This window comes from Dendrobates tinctorius, unplaced genomic scaffold (assembly GCF_039654945.1).
Source record: "Dendrobates tinctorius isolate UK_male_01 unplaced genomic scaffold, ASM3965494v1 ptg000231l, whole genome shotgun sequence".
Taxonomy (NCBI): Eukaryota; Metazoa; Chordata; class Amphibia; order Anura; family Dendrobatidae; genus Dendrobates; species Dendrobates tinctorius.
The window spans coordinates 5,391,741-5,407,664 of NW_027361898.1; the positions used below are offsets into that span (position 1 = coordinate 5,391,741).

Below are 15,924 nucleotides of genomic sequence, written 5' to 3' on the forward strand. Positions count from 1 at the left end.
GGACTGACACACGTGGCTGGAAGTTTCGCTTTTTTCGTTTTGACCTTTTTTGGTCGCCGTAAATGAGCTGTGCACTTCATACTAGGGGCTGAACTATGCAAATTGTCTCCAGATAGGAAGAGGGACAAGAACTGTAGCGCCACCTATTGGAAACAGCGATCCTACAAGTTAATATCAACCCTTTAACAGCCAGTCTCGGCTTGTCACTCTCCACAGGAGACACCTTACCCCTTAGCCTCCTAGCGCTGAACTACGAATCCCAGCGTGCTCTGGGAGTGGCAGGGATGTTGGTGAGGGGGCTGCTGCCATCTCCTGTGTGGAAGACCCTGAGAGCTGCGGCAGGTTTCCCTTCTCTCCTCCAAGGTGAAGTCCCTATACCCTTCAGCCTGACCCTGGGGCCCCTATGATTGATCTGCAGAGGGGCCACAGACGGCAGAGATTCCAATGAGTACAATGGGTTTTCTTATTTTAATTTATTTTCTATATTTTTCTTTTTACATTATTTTCTTGAAATCAAAAAGGGGATTTACTGCGGATCCGACGCCAAGGACCGGTCACCCGCTGCGGTCACTAGTGTCTGCAGCATCTAAGATGTTAAATGCCGGGGATCAGAGGCTTCTCCAATGCCGGCCATGTCAGCAGCATTAGTGGTTCTCTTCAGCTGATGCAGTGACATGTGGTGATTGGCGACCCCCGGGTTTAGTCTGATCCTGATCTGTCTCCTCTCACAGGCGTCCGCTGTACCCATGCGCATCACATCGCAGAAGAGGATCCCCCTGGAGACCATGAATCTGTCTCACCGATCCGGGAACATCGAGGCCTGTACCCGCACCACATACCCACCTCAGTGCTGCAGAAGCTGCTGCTGTCCGCCGGCTCCGCCGTTATGTCTTTATATGACCCCTACAGACACGGTAATAACCTGCACAATGATGTGATCACGCATAATGGCTCCTACCGTCCTCTGTCCGCAGCTCCCTGTGCACATCGATGCAGCTCCATGGTTACAGACTACGGACAAGCCCTGTGTAGCCTGACTCTTACATCTGTCTCATTTCATGCCAATAACTTGTTTGGTCAGGGAGAAGGACTGCAGGGTCAGACTACACAGGGTTTGTCTGTAACCAGGGAGCAACATAGATCTGCACAAGAGCTGCAGACACGAAACGGTAGGATTCTTTATTAGCACTATTTGCATATTTTATTTCATTAATATAATTGTGCAGCTATTGGCTCACAGAGATAGGTGAAGCACAGGGCTGCACAGTGTAGAGAGGACAACGCCGTACAGTGTGGAGTGTAGGACGACACCACACAGTGTGGAGAGGAGCACGGGGCCGTACAGTGTGGAGAGGAGCCCGGGGCCGTACAGTGTGGAGCATAGGATGACACCCTACAGTGTAGAGAGGAGCACGGAGCCGCACAGTGTAGAGAGAAGGACAACGCCGTACAGTGTGGAGTGTAGGACGACACCGCACAGTGTAGAGATGAGTATGGTGACACACAATGTAGAGAGCAGAGTGGCGCAGGAAAAACAGTGTAGAGAGGAATAGAGGAGTACGGCGAGGAGAGAGGACTACGCCGTACAGTGTAGAGCGTAGGATGACACCACACAGTGTAGAGAGGAGCATGGCGCCGCACAGTGTAGAGAGAAGCACAGCGTCGCACAGTGTATAAAGGAGCACGGCGCCGAACAATGTGGAGCGTAGGATGACACTGCACAGTGTAGAGCAGAGCACGGCGCCGCACAGTGTAGAGCGGCGCACGGTGCCGCACAGTGTAGAGCGGAGGATGACACCGCACAGTGTAGAGGAGCACAGCGCCATACAGTGTAGAGACAATGACAACACTGTACAGTGTGGAGCATAGGATGACACTGCATAGTGTAGAGAGGAGCATGGCGCCGCACAGGGTAGGGAGGAGCATGGCTCCACACAGTGTAGAGAGGACAGTGCCGTACAGTGTAGAGAGGACAGCGTCGTACAGTGTGGAGCGTAGGACGACACCACACAGTGTAGAGAGGACAACGCCATACAGTGTGGAGCGTAGGATGACACCGCACAGCGTGGAGAGAAGCACAGCGCCGCACAGTGTATAAAGGAGCACGGCGCCGAACAGTGTGGAGCATAGGATGACACCGCACAGTGTTGAGAGGACAATGCCGTACAATGTGGAGCGTAGGATGACACTGCACAGTGTAGAGCGGAGCACGGCGCCGCACAGTGTAGGGCGGAGCATGGCACCGCACAGTGTAGAGACGAGCACAGCGCCGCACAGTGTGGAGCAAAGGATGACACCGCACAGTGTAGAGAGGAGCATGGCGCCATACAGTGTAGAGAGAATGACCACACTGTACAGTGTGGAGCATAAGACGACACTGCACAGTGTAGAGAGGAGCACGGCGCCGCACAGGGTAGGGAGGAGCATGGCTCCGCACAGTGTAGAGAGAAGGACAACGCCGTACAGTGTGGAGCGTAGGACGACACCACACAGTGTAGAGAGGAGCAGGGCGCCACACAGTGTAGAGAGAAGGACAACGCCGTACAGTGTGGAGCATAGGATGACACCACATAGTGTAGAGAGGAGTACAGCGCCGCACAGTGTAGAGCATAGGATGACACCGCACAGTGTAGAGAGAAGGACAACGCCGTACAGTGTGGAGAGTAAGATGACACCGCACAGTGTAGGGAGGAGCATGGCATTGCACAGTGTAGAGAGAAGCACAGCGCCGCACAGTGTAGAGAGAAGCACAGCGCCGCACAGTGTAGAGAGGAGCACGCCGCCGAACAGTGTGGAGCATAAGATGACACCGCACAGTGTTGAGAGAAGGACAACGCTGTACAGTGTGGAGCGTAGGCTGACACTGCACAGTGTAGACTGGGTAGTTAGCGTGCACTCTAGTCAAATATAGACGAGGTGCAGGTGCAACGGACCAGTAGGTCCTAATTACAAGTTAATTAAATTCACCGCACACTCAAACAGACTTTATGCAAATAGGTGTTCATTTTATTACATGTGGGAGCCAAACAGGAATATAGCACACAGTGGAAGCGATATAAATAAAAGACGTTTCGGCTCAGCCCGAGCCTTTATCATATTATCGCTTATTCCAATATTGGAGGTTTGTAAAGGGTGCAGAAGGAGAGGAGAATCTCTCAAGAAGAAATACCGAGATAAATGGCTGATGTGTGCTGAGAGAAGGAAGCGCTCCCGCGCCTGTCAGAGGTGGGAGCGCTTCCTTCTCTCAGCACACATCAGCCATTTATCTCGGTATTTCTTCTTGAGAGATTCTCCTCTCCTTCTGCACCCTTTACAAACCTCCAATATTGGAATAAGCGATAATATGATAAAGGCTCGGGCTGAGCCGAAACGTCTTTTATTTATATCGCTTCCACTGTGTGCTATACACTGTGTTCCAAATTATTATGCAAAAAGAGTTTAGGATTGATAAGGTTAGAATTTTTTTGTTTGTCATTTAAACTCATTGATGGTGATGTGTGTCAGGGCTCTTTGTATCACTGAAAGCAATTGCAGATACCTGTGCTAATTAGTTTGGCAGGTGTGTCCAAATAAAGGCAAGACTACTTAAGAAGGCTGTTCCACATTATTAAGCAGCTTACATTTTTTGCCAAAATAGGAAAGAAAAAGGATGTGTCGGCTGTTGAGAAGCAACAAATTGTGGAGTATTTAGGTCAAGGCATGACTACAATCAACATTGCCAAGACACTTCATCGTGATCATCGCACAATCAAGAAGTATGTAGCTGATTCCCAGCACACACGTGTGCGTGCTGAAAAGGAAAAATTGAGGACTCTTTCCAACAGGCAATTGCGTCAGGTTAAAAGAGCAGCTGCAAAAATGCCTTGTCATAGTAGCAGACAAGTTTTTAAAGCTGCTGGTGCCTCCAACGTCCCCCGAACAACAAGATGCAGGGTCCTTCAGAGGTTTGCAGCTGTGCGTAAGCCATCCTGTCGACCACCTCTATCCACTGCACACAAGCAGAAACGGCTCCAGTGGGCCAAACGATACATGAAGACTGACTTCCAAACTGTTTTGTTCACCGATGAGTGCCGTGCAACGCTCGATGGTCCAGATGGATGGAGTGGAGGATGGCTGGTTGATGGACACCCCATGAAAACACGGCTAAGGCGCCAAGGAGGAGGTGGAGTAATGTTTTGGGCTGGAATCATGGGGAGAGAGATTGTCGGCCCCTTTAGGATCCCTGCAGGGGTAAAGATGAACTCCATAATCTATGTGGAGTTTCTAAAACAGCACTTCCTGCCATGGTTCAAGAGGAAGAACCGTGCTTTCCGCAGCAAGATCATTTTCATGCATGATAATGCACCTTCTCATGCTGCAAATAACACATCTGCATCTCTGGCTGCTATGGGCATAAAAGAGGACAAACTTATGGTGTGGCCACCATCTCCCCCTGACCTCAACCCCATTGAGAACCTCTGGAGCATCATCACAAGGAGTGTCTATGATGGCGGGAGGCAGTTCACATCTAAGCAACAGCTCTGGGAGGGGATTCTGTCCACATGCAAAACAATTGAAGCACAAACCATCCAAAAACTGACAAAATGGACGAGAGAGTTCAGAAGCTTCTTTCGAACAAGGGGTCCTATGTGCAAATGTAACATCACCTAGAATAAAGTTTTGACGTGAAAACTGTTTGATTTCATTTTGTAATAAGCTGATAATGCTTATAATTTCACAATTGACCGTTTTTTGGTTCAAAATAAAAAGGTTGAAAACTCTGCTGTGCATAATAATTTGGAACATGCATTTTGAGTGTTTCTTATTTTTAAAAATATACTGCTCTCATAGGCAGTTTGTTCAAAAACATTGCAATTATACTAGAATATTAGATGACCGGAAAATAACTGACTGCAATTCATATAGGTAATTTAGAGAAAATATGAGGAAATATTTTTTGCATAATAATTTGGAACACAGTGTATTCCTGTTTGGCTCCCACATGTAATAAAATGAACACCTATTTGCATAAAGTCTGTTTGAGTGTTCGGTGAATTGAATTAACTGCACAGTGTAGAGAGGAGCACGGCGCCGCACAGTGTAGGGAGAACGACAACACTGTACAGTGTGGAGCATAGGACGACACTGCACAGTGTAGAGAGGAGCATGGCGCCGCACAGGGTAGGGAGGAGCATGGCTCCTCACAGTGTAGAGAGAAGGACAACGCCGTATAGTGTGGAGCATAGGACGACGACGCACAGTGTAGAGAGAAGGACAACGCCGTACAGTGTGGAGTGTAGGACAACGCCGCACAGTGTAAAGATGAGTACGGTGACGCACAGTGTAGAGAGCAGAGTGGCACAGGAAAAACAGTGTAGAGAGGAGTATAGTGACGCAAAGTGTAGAGAGGAGCACAGTGTGGAGAGGAGTACGGCACTGCACAGTGTAGAGAGGACAACGCCATACAGTGTGGAGAGTAGGACAACATGTAGAGATGAGTAAGGTGACGCACAGTGTAGAGAGCAGAGTGGCGAAGGAAAAGCAGTGTAGAGAGGAAGAGAGGAGTACGGCACCGCACAGTGTAGAGATGAGTATAGTGACGCAAAGTGTAGAGAGGAGTACAGTGACGCACAGTGAAGAGAGAAGCACAGCGCCACACACTGTACAAAGGAGCACGGCGCCGCACAGTGTAGAGAGGAGCACGGCATCGCACAGTGTAGAGAAGAGCACAGCGCCGAACAGTGTGGAGCATAGGATGACACCGCACGGTGTAGAGAGGAGCACGGCGCCGTCCAGTGTAGAGAGGAGCACAGTGCCACAGTGTAGAGAGAACGACAACACTGTACAGTGTGGGGCACAGGACGACACTGCACAGTGTAGAGGGGAGCACGGCACCGCGCAGTGTAGAGAGAAGGACGACGACGTACAGTGTGGAGTGTAGGAAAACATCGCACAGTATAGAGATGAATACAGTGACGCACAGTGTAGAGAGCAGAGTGGCGCAGGAAAAACAGTGTAGAGTGGAAGAGAGAAGTATAGTGACGCAAAGTGTAGAGAGGAGCACAGTGTAGAGAGGAGTACGGCACTGCACAGTGTAGAGAGGAGCATGGCGTGGCACAGTATAGAGAGAAGGACAACGCCGAACAGTGTGGAGCATAGGATGACACCGCACAGTGTAGAGAGGAGCACGGCGCCGCACAGTGTGGAGCATAGGATGACACCGCACAGTGTAGAGAGGAGCACAGTGCCACAGTGTAGAGAGAACGACAACTCTGTACAGTGTGGAGCACAGGACGACACTGCACAGTGTAGAGAGGAGCACAGCACCGCAGAGTGTAGAGGGGAGCACGGCACCGCGCAGTGTAGAGAGGACGACGACGCACAGTGTAGAGCGTAGGACGACACCGTACAGTGTGGAGTGTAGGAAAGCATCGCACAGTGTAGAGAGCAGAGTGGCGCAGGAAAAACAGTGTAGAGAGAAAGAGAGGAGTATAGTGACGCAAAGTGTAGAGAGGAGCACAGTGTAGAGAGCAGAGTGGCGCCGCACATTGAAGAGAGGAGCACAGCGAGGCACAGTGTAGAGAGAAGGACAACGCCGTACAGTGTGGAGCGTAGGACAACACCACACAGTGTAAAGATGAGTACGGTGACGCACAGTGTAGAGAGCAGAGTGGCGCAGGAAAAGCAGTGTAGAAATGAGTATAGTGACGCAAAGTGTAGAGAGGAGTACAGTGATGCACAGTGTAGAGAGCAGAGTGGCGCCGCACAGTGTAGAGATGAGTATAGTGACGCACAGTGTAGAGATGAGTATTGTGACGCAAAGTGTAGAGAGGAGTACGGCACCGCACATTGTAGAGAGCAGAGTGGCGTCACACAGTGAAGAGAGGAGTAGGGCACTGCACAGTGTAGAGAGGAGTACAGTGATGCAGAGTGGCGCCATACAGTGTAGAGAGGAGCACGGCATTCCACAGTATATAGCGGCGTTCAACGCCGTTTGATCCGAACTTGCTGCTTCACTTTTGCTTTCACACATCATTGGCAATAATTCTTACAGTTCTCTCTGAAATCTGCAGATATGATCGCCGTTCTCGGGGAAACCACCGGCACCCTGGCTCTGCAGAACCTGTACGAAAAAATGAGCAAAGACCCAGAGGGGATGCAGATCTTACAGTGCGTTATCCCATTGTATATAAGACGTCTGATGATGTGTCACATTTCATCTTGTGCTCCAATTACATCCAGAGCTGCGTGCAAAGTTCTGCTCTGCTGCTTGTTCACTAAGAGTTGTTCAGTAGCCAGTTTGACTGTCAGCAGCATTGTGATTGCAGCTCTGGATGTGACGGGAGAATTATAAATCAGCTGGCTGGATTCTTCATCTGCTGACTCTACCTTTTCCCCTCAGGGAGCGCCCTCGCATCCGCATGTCTAACCTGGATATGGAGCGGTTCAGAGCGCTGCCTGATGGGACGTTCGGCAGAGAGTACACCAGGTTCCTGGATGTCAATGTAAGTGCGCTGTCACTTTAACAACGTGATGTAGGTGATGATGACTATCGACTTGTCTACTCCAGTCATATCCACAGTGTGCGGTCTGCAGATCCGTTTATTTGTGTCGCTTCTAATGAATAACTGTCTCGTCTCGCTGTAGCGCGTCACCCCTGACACTCGCATGCCAGTGAAGTTTGTGGATGACGAGGAGCTGGCGTATGTGGCTCAGCGATACCGAGAAGTCCACGACCTCCTGCACACCCTGCTGGGGATGCCCACCAACATGCTAGGTGAGATCCGGGGGGCATCCTGAGCCGTCCCGGGGGCGGATAAGACGCTGTGGTGTTGCTGATCACGTTCTCTTCTCCCTTCAGGGGAAGTCGTAGTGAAGTGGTTTGAAGCCGTGCAGACTCGGCTGCCCATGTGCATGCTGGGAGCTGTGTTTGGACCTCTACGCCTCAGCACCAGGTAGGGGCACAGTGGCATGTCGCCCACTGCAGATGGCATGGGCACAGCTCTTGTTGGGTACCAGAGCTGTGCCAATGCCATCTGCAGTGGGCGACATGGCATGGGCACAGCTCTTGTACCCACACCCTCCCGAAACTTGGTCCTTATCACGATGCACAGTCAGGATGGGCGGTTTTGGGGCTAATGATGAAGAAAAGTTTTGCGTTGGATGGGAATAGTCTTGATTCCATATAGAAGATCATCAGGCAGTGGGCACCTTCACTCAAGGGAAAGAAGTGTCATCAGTGGGGGTCTTGGTGTTCGGACCCGCACTCATCTAGTAGTTATCAGCTGCCCTGTAAAAGGTTAATGACTTCTTACTAGAGTCCTCTATATAGGCACAGACTGCGCTGATACAGTGGGGAAAAAAAGTATTTAGTCAGTCAGCAATAGTGCAAGTTCCACCACTTAAAAAGATGAGAGGCGTCTGTAATTTACATCATAGGTAGACCTCAACTATGGGAGACAAACTGAGAAAAAAAAAATCCAGAAAATCACATTGTCTGTTTTTTTTCATTTTATTTGCATATTATGGTGGAAAATAAGTATTTGGTCAGAAACAAGCAATCAAGATTTCTGGCTCTCACAGACCTGTAACTCCTTCTTTAAGAGTCTCCTCTTTCCTCCACTCATTACCTGTAGTAATGGCACCTGTTTAAACTTGTTATCAGTATAAAGAGACACCTGTGCACACCCTCAAACAGTCTGACTCCAAACTCCACTATGGTGAAGACCAAAGAGCTGTCAAAGGACACCAGAAACAAAATTGTAGCCCTGCACCAGGCTGGGAAGACTGAATCTGCAATAGCCAACCAGCTTGGAGTGAAGAAATCAACTGTGGGAGCAATAATTAGAAAATGGAAGACATACAAGACCACTGATAATCTCCCTCGATCTGGTGCTCCACGCAAAATCCCACCCCGTGGGGTCAGAATGATCACAAGAACGGTGAACAAAAATCCCAGAACCACGCGGGGGGACCTAGTGAATGAACTGCAGAGAGCTGGGACCAATGTAACAAGGCCTACCATAAGTAACACACTACGCCACCATGGACTCAGATCCTGCAGTGCCAGACGTGTCCCACTGCTTAAGCCTGTACATGTCCGGGCCCGTCTGAAGTTTGCTAGAGAGCATTTGGATGATCCAGAGGAGTTTTGGGAGAATGTCCTATGGTCTGATGAAACCAAACTGGAACTGTTTGGTAGAAACACAACTTGTCGTGTTTGGAGGAAAAAGAATACTGAGTTGCATCCATCAAACACCATACCTACTGTAAAGCATGGTGGTGGAAACATCATGCTTTGGGGCTGTTTCACTGCAAAGGGGCCAGGACGACTGATCCGGGTACATGAAAGAATGAATGGGGCCATGTATCGTGAGATTTTGAGTGAAAACCTCCTTCCATCAGCAAGGGCATTGAAGATGAAACGTGGCTGGGTCTTTCAACATGACAATGATCCAAAGCACACCGCCAGGGCAACGAAGGAGTGGCTTCGTAAGAAGCATTTCAAGGTCCTGGAGTGGCCTAGCCAGTCTCCAGATCTCAACCCTATAGAAAACCTTTGGAGGGAGTTGAAAGTCCGTGTTGCCAAGCGAAAAGCCAAAAACATCACTGCTCTAGAGGAGATCTGCATGGAGGAATGGGCCAACATACCAACAACAGTGTGTGGCAACCTTGTGAAGACTTACAGAAAACGTTTGACCTCTGTCATTGCCAACAAAGGATATATCACAAAGTATTGAGATGAAATTTTGTTTCTGACCAAATACTTATTTTCCACCATAATATGCAAATAAAATGAAAAAAAACAGACAATGTGATTTTCTGGATTTTTTTTTCTCAGTTTGTCTCCCATAGTTGAGGTCTACCTATGATGTAAATTACAGACGCCTCTCATCTTTTTAAGTGGTGGAACTTGCACTATTGCTGACTGACTAAATACTTTTTTTCCCCACTGTACATAGTAGCTGCCGGACAGGGAAGATTGTCTAGACAGGCTGCAACTGTAGCAAACCTTCAGCTGTGAGCAGCAGGAGGTCTGTACCATCACTTAGACAATGAATGGGGTTATGGGATCCCAGACCCCCCCCACAATCGTACATATGTGGATTGGGCCTTATTCACACCCATAGTGGTCAGCTCTAATGATATCTGTTGCTCCTTCCGTATGACTTTTTTTTTCTTTCTTTTCAGGAGGAAGAAGAAATTGCTTGAGCTGGTCCCATGGGCTGTGCAGAGTGGGCGCGACGCTCGCTGCGTTCTTTGTTTTTACTATGAGAATCGATGGGAGCAGACTGTGGTGTCCCTGAGAGAAGAGATCGGGATCCTGCCCCCTCCAGCTATCAGGGTCTGACCATGCCCATCGCTGAGGCTTGTCCTCGCCTAGATATCCTATCAAGAATTTGCAGTGAAAAATGATGAGAGCAAAGATGTCGTCCACACGCTGCCAAGAATTAACGCAGATTGAGCTGCGGAGGTCTACTGATTTTTTTCACTGCAGATTTCTCTCAATGTAGTGCCTATACAGTGAAGGAAACATAAGTACGGTATTTGATCCCTTGCTTATTTTGTAAGTTTGACCACTGCCAAAGACATGAAAATTCTATAATTTTAAGGGTAGGTTAATTTTAACATTGAAATAGAATATAAAAAAAAAAAACACCAGAAAAATCACATTGTAAAAATTTACATTTTGCAGTGAGAAATAAGTATTTGATCCCTCTGGAAAACAAGACTTAATACTTTGTGGCAAAACCCTTGTTGGCAAGCACAGCAGTCAGACATTTTTTGTAGTTGATGTTGAGGTTTGTGCACATGTCAGGAGGAATTTTGGTCCACTCCTCTTTGCCGATCATCTCTAAATCATTAAGAATTTGAGGCTGTCACTTGACAACTCGGAGCTTCAACTCCCTCCATAAGTTTTCTATGGGATTAAGGTCTGGAGACTGGCTAGGCCACTCTCTGACCTTAATGTGCTTCTTTTTGAGCCACTCCTTCGTTGCCTTGGCTGTATGTTTTGGGTCATGGTCTTGCTGGAAGACCCAGCCACGACCCATTTTTAATGTCCTGGAGGAAGGAAGGAGGTTGTCACTCAGGATTTTACGTTACATGGCTCCATCCATTCTCCCATTGATGCGGTGAAGTAGTCCTTTGCCTTTAGCAGAGAAACACCCCCAAAACCTAATGTTTCCACCTCCATTCTTGACAGTGGGGACGGTGTTCTTTGGGTCATAGGCAGCATTTCTATTCCTCTTAACACGGGGAGTTGAGTTAATGCCAAAGAGCTCAGTTTTTGTCTCATCTGACCACAGCACCTTCTCCCAATCACTCACTGAATCATCCAGGTGTTCATTGGCAAACTTCAGACGGGCCTGCACATGTGCCGCCTTCAGCAGGGGGTCCTTGCAGGCACTGCAGGATTTTAAACCTTTACGGCGTAATGTGTTACCAATGGTTTTCTTGGTGACTGTAGTCCCACCTGCCTTGAGATCTTTAACAAGTCCCCCCCGTGTAGTTTTAGGCTGATCTCTCACCTTCCTCATGATCAATGATACCCCACAAGGTGAGATTTTGCATGGTGCCCCATATCAGTCGATTGACGGTCATTTTGTATTTCTTCCATTATCTTACTATTGCACCAACAGTTGTCTCCTTCTCACCCAGCGTCTTACTTATGGTTTTGTAGCCCTTTTCCAGCTTTGTGCAGGTCTATGATCTTGTCCCTGACATCTTTAGAAAGCTCTTTGATCTTGCCCATGTTATAGAGGTTAGAGTCTGACAGATTGAGTCTGTGGACAGGAGTCTTTTATAAAGGGGACTATGTAAGGTAACAAGTTGATTAGGAGCGTCTAACTGGTCTGTAGGAGCCAGAATTAATGGTTGGTAAAGGATCAAATACTTATTTCTCACTGTAAAATGCAAATAAATGTGCATAATTTATACAATGTTATTTTCTGGATTTTATTTTTCTGTCTCTCAATGTTAAAATTATAGACTGTTCATGTCTTTGTCAACGGGCAAACTTACAAAATCAGCAGGGGATCAAATACTTATTTCCTTCACTGTATAATTGGGGGGGGTCCTATTGCTGCATAGGATGATTGTATGGTGGTCCGATTGCTGCAACCCCCAGAGTAATCTGTGTGACCACCACTCCTAAACACCGTGGTCACACATGCTCACTACCTCTCCATTGACACAGCGGACTCGGAGACCCCCAGTCTCCTGATAACGAGAGGGGGTCCTCTACTGTTTATAGATTATCTGCGATTTTTATTGAAGTTTCTACATTAAAGAAAATAAATATTTTTGTTATTAAAGTTCCTTTTAGTTTAGGTGCATTTGTAATATAATCATCTCCAAAGCCGGAAACGTCCATTGTGATCGTAATGAAGCCGCATACGGATAGGAGGCCGTTATTGGGGAATTGTGCCTCCACAGCGTCATCTGGTGGCAGCACCAGAGCACAGAATCTTCTGTCTTTTCAGCCGGAGGTCAAAGTCGCTGTGGTGTAATCCTGGGCACCTCACACAAATGTCCCATTGTCCTTCCACCTTGACAAGTGTTCAGGTGCTGGACGGGGGAACCCTATATTCTGTCAGGCTGTGCGGATGCCATATTATGGTAATGCAGGGTGCCCGGAATTATTTAGAAGAGGTATTCATTTATGTAAATATTTCAGGAGCCTGGATGTTCGGTGACATCCATGTTGTTACCCAGGATTTATTCTGGGGTTGCAGAGGGACGTTTAGTTGTGCAGGTTCCTATAGAAGCCCCTTCTTGCTTTTGGCATAGCTCTAGCTCTGGTTCATGCTATTGCAGCCGCCACCTGGTGCCTGCGAGTCACTTTGTTACTGTAATGACAGGTTACAGCAGCTGGTAACAGTGGAGCACATGGATCCCTGATCATGGGAGATATAGGTGTTGCGTTACCGTGAAATTAAAGGGGTGGTGAATGACGTCGATGCTGCAGTCCAGTCAGTGGTGGGGAAGGACCCTCTGAGGCAGGTGGATGGGGGCAGGTGGTAGGCGGAAGGTCACTCCTGAGTCTGCAATTAGGACGTGAACATCTTTTTGGAAAGTTCTGGATACAGATGGATTGCTCCTAAGAAACAAAATTTTTTTTTTTTTTTTTATTGAGGGTCTTGTGTGCTTGGCAACTTTTTGGCAGGTGCCAGTGGAGCTCATCTCTCCTACCTTGGGCCTCGCAGTGATTCCACTGATTTTGCTTCAGTGCTCTTCAGACCGCGGACAGATGACAGTTCTGAACGGAGATGAGACCAGGAATGACGTCTGCCGTCACTGTGACCTGGAGAGGAAAAGATGGAGTGATTCATAATAGGTCCCCTACTGATCTTGGTCGGGTGTGCACGAAGACTGTTAATATGGGGTCTCAATGACAGCACCATAGTGGACGGAAAGGCAAAATGGTATCAGAATCCGCCAGTAGTGCAGCCTCAGGCCTATAACATTATGTGATCGGACCTCCACAAAAGTTTGGCACACGGCGGGAAGAACTCCGGACATACACCTCCTGACCAACATATGGAAAACAATTTCTGCTGTGCGCACAGAACAAACATGACGTCTCACCAACACCGCGTGATAAGAGGCTGCCTCTGCGCACCAGGCCCTTGGACACGTTGGATGGGTTGGATAAGGCTTCATCGGTAGGAGTCAAGGGATATGTGGCAGAAAACTTGCACAGTTTTTTCTCTCCATTGGTTAAAGCGTCCGTGAAGTCCCAAGCATTGACTTTCAGGCTCCGATGTCTGTACCGCATGATGGGATCTGCCGAGAATTGAAGCCAGAGAGACAACTATTAATTGAACCAATTTCGCTGAATATTTTGGACAGATTTTAGGGGGTTACGTGCGAAGGCCTCACCTCGCACCGCCTGCAGCGCTTTCTTCTGAGTGATGCATCTGTCTTTATCCGACACCCTGGAACAATCCTGGAACAGGCTGGAATAGGAAAAAAATAGCACTACTATTAGGACTATAACTCTCATCTGTGCATGCTGGGTGCTCGATGAAGCCCACTCCAGGGTCGCACACAGAGGAGTAGTCCCCCCTCCTGACCTTGGAGTGGATACACATTATATATGTCTGCTGCAAACCCACTTAGGTGGTGCGGGCCTGTCCTGGTGGTCCAGCCTGATCAGATCATTCTCTGTCTTGGCCCTGCTGCTCAGTAAATATTCGGACTCCAGGCTACAGAGAGATGCAATAGGCGTCAGTCTAATCCCAAACGCGCTTTGTGGCTTTTTGGTGTCGGCTGTGGTGTTTTGCACTGGGGTGATATCTGTGGTCTTCGGCTTTGAAGGCTGCAAAACAATAAAAATTGTAACGGTGATGACCAAAATCCAGCAATGTCCACTTCCAAAATACGTGTGCATCCTGTCCGCGTTTTATTCCAGTCCTAAAATTGCAAATATCCGGTTCTAATCTACATATCCCCTTCTAGAAATGTACTTATTTTATATAATAAAAGGTTTTCTCCTCCAATCACATCCAAAGCTGCATCCAAAACAGCTGAGCAAAGTTCCTTTGAAGTATGGCACAGCATTTTGTGAGATGTCATTGACCGCACCTCCCAGTCCACAGACTGTGTGACCATGTGAGCAGAATTTTGAGTGCAGCTCTGGATGTGACTGGAGTAAGTTTTCCGGCGTCTCTCACATAATATTCAGATGACAGATGCGTGGTATAAATAATTACGACCTTACGTTGTACCTTTGGGCCGGCGATGGCAGCAGGATTCCTCTCTGACTTGTCGTAGCCGTTTTCTGTCTGTTCGAGGCTTTTTTGGTTCTCTTTTTTGATGTTTTTGCTCGATCGTCCCGGCGTTATATCGCTGGGTGAAGGGGGCTGGTCCAAGCAAAGGAAAAAAGGGCAAGAGATGGTAACCCCCTCTGTGCTTCCATATACCCGAATACGGCAGGCATCTACAGCTAGAACAACCCCTTTAAGGCTGAATTCTCCAGCACTTGTGCTGCAGATTATTGTCTCCCCAATACAAGCAGTACAATTCCACACTTTTACCTTGATCACAAGCGATTGAGCAGTGACGGGGCCGTCGTTGGGATCTGCCGTCCAGGATACATCTGAGTTTCTCCTAGACAGAGCGGAGAATACGTCAACCCCCAATAGTGTTATCCCCAGCGCTGCACCGTGATGGTCACGTACCGTGTTCTGGTGGAGACGGCTTTGTTGTCTCGTTTGGTTCTGCTCGTCTGCTTGCTCGTCAGCGGCCGTACGCCCTGGCTTTTGGTGAGAGAGCTTCTCCTGGATGGTTTCTCGCTCTGATCGGTCGCCTCTGCAGGAGAAGAACCGGATATGTGGCGAGAGCCCCCCGTTTGGTTTCTATCCAGAAAAAAATATCACATCAGATCAGGTCTATTCCTTGCTAAATCTGCCTCTACGGTCACTAAGAAAGCTGCATCTGGCATTAATGTTTTTTTTTTTTTATGTCTTTGTCATGTTGTGTTTAGTTACTTTATTTTACCTTTGCACTAGAGATAAATGGAACCATCAACAAGTGTGGAAGGACCGAGTATGTGCTCTCTTTTGCAGGTAAGATTTATTTATTACTAAATGTGCAGCCATGATTCTGGGGTAGATTCTAATTGTAAGGGTGTGTGGACTCATGACGGGCCTCATTAAGGCGACAAGGGCACATGGATTGGCCATGTGGTTGGCGCGCTGTGACAGACAACACAGGAAGATTGTATACAATTTCTTGTACTTAGTAAACTTTCCTAAAACGTCTTTGTTAAAAATCCTGCTTGCTGATGGTTTCCAGAGCATAATTGATTTTTTGATTTTTATTTTTGCAGGAAACCAGTAAACGCAGCCTGACGTGGAGTGCGGCCCTGTAATAACGTCCATCTGGTACAATCGGGATCATTTTCACAGTCCGAGCCAGATGACGGATTAATCCTCGCCT

At 48.0% G+C, this 15,924-nt stretch overlaps 2 protein-coding genes across 4 annotated transcripts in view; one reads left to right on the forward strand and one right to left on the reverse strand.

Moving 5' to 3' along the window:
* COQ4 (coenzyme Q4) lies at positions 1-12,299 on the forward strand. 2 transcript variants are annotated; one of them, XM_073556025.1, is made up of 7 exons: positions 34-363; positions 732-914; positions 7,053-7,149; positions 7,382-7,484; positions 7,627-7,756; positions 7,841-7,934; positions 10,171-12,299. In XM_073556025.1, the coding sequence occupies exons 1-7, from the start codon at positions 285-287 to the stop codon at positions 10,328-10,330; spliced, it is 846 nt and encodes a 281-aa protein (XP_073412126.1). In that variant the 5' UTR covers positions 34-284; the 3' UTR covers positions 10,331-12,299. The 2 variants fall into 2 exon arrangements, with proteins under 2 accessions (XP_073412125.1, XP_073412126.1); XM_073556024.1 differs by lacking the exons at positions 7,053-7,149; positions 7,382-7,484; positions 7,627-7,756; positions 7,841-7,934; positions 10,171-12,299 and adding an exon at positions 3,638-4,760 and having other exon boundaries at positions 1-363.
* Positions 12,229-15,924, reverse strand: part of LOC141059854 (uncharacterized) — a 23,997-nt gene continuing 20,301 nt past the window's right edge. The window contains exons 11-19 of one of the 2 annotated variants that reach the window (XM_073556023.1): positions 15,165-15,341; positions 15,021-15,093; positions 14,712-14,846; positions 14,100-14,302; positions 13,864-13,940; positions 13,570-13,767; positions 13,174-13,285; positions 12,910-13,081; positions 12,229-12,830 (exon numbers count right to left, since the gene is read on the reverse strand). In XM_073556023.1, the coding sequence (XP_073412124.1) occupies positions 12,955-13,081; positions 13,174-13,285; positions 13,570-13,767; positions 13,864-13,940; positions 14,100-14,302; positions 14,712-14,846; positions 15,021-15,093; positions 15,165-15,341 (1,102 nt within the window). In that variant the 3' untranslated portion in view covers positions 12,229-12,830; positions 12,910-12,954. Of the gene's footprint in view, positions 13,082-13,173; positions 13,286-13,569; positions 13,768-13,863; positions 13,941-14,099; positions 14,303-14,711; positions 14,847-15,020; positions 15,094-15,164; positions 15,342-15,924 lie in introns of both variants that reach the window. The other variant, XM_073556022.1, reaches the window with a different exon arrangement.

Bases quoted from the DNA above. Each gene is read 5' to 3' on its own strand.
- COQ4 (XM_073556024.1), top strand. From the start codon at position 285: ATGTTGGTGAGGGGGCTGCTGCCATCTCCTGTGTGGAAGACCCTGAGA. The intron at 364-731 runs GTGAAGTCCCTA...CTCCTCTCACAG, and splicing joins TTTCCCTTCTCTCCTCCAAG to GCGTCCGCTGTACCCATGCG. The intron at 915-3,637 runs GTAATAACCTGC...TTGCCAAAATAG, and splicing joins ATATGACCCCTACAGACACG to GAAAGAAAAAGGATGTGTCG.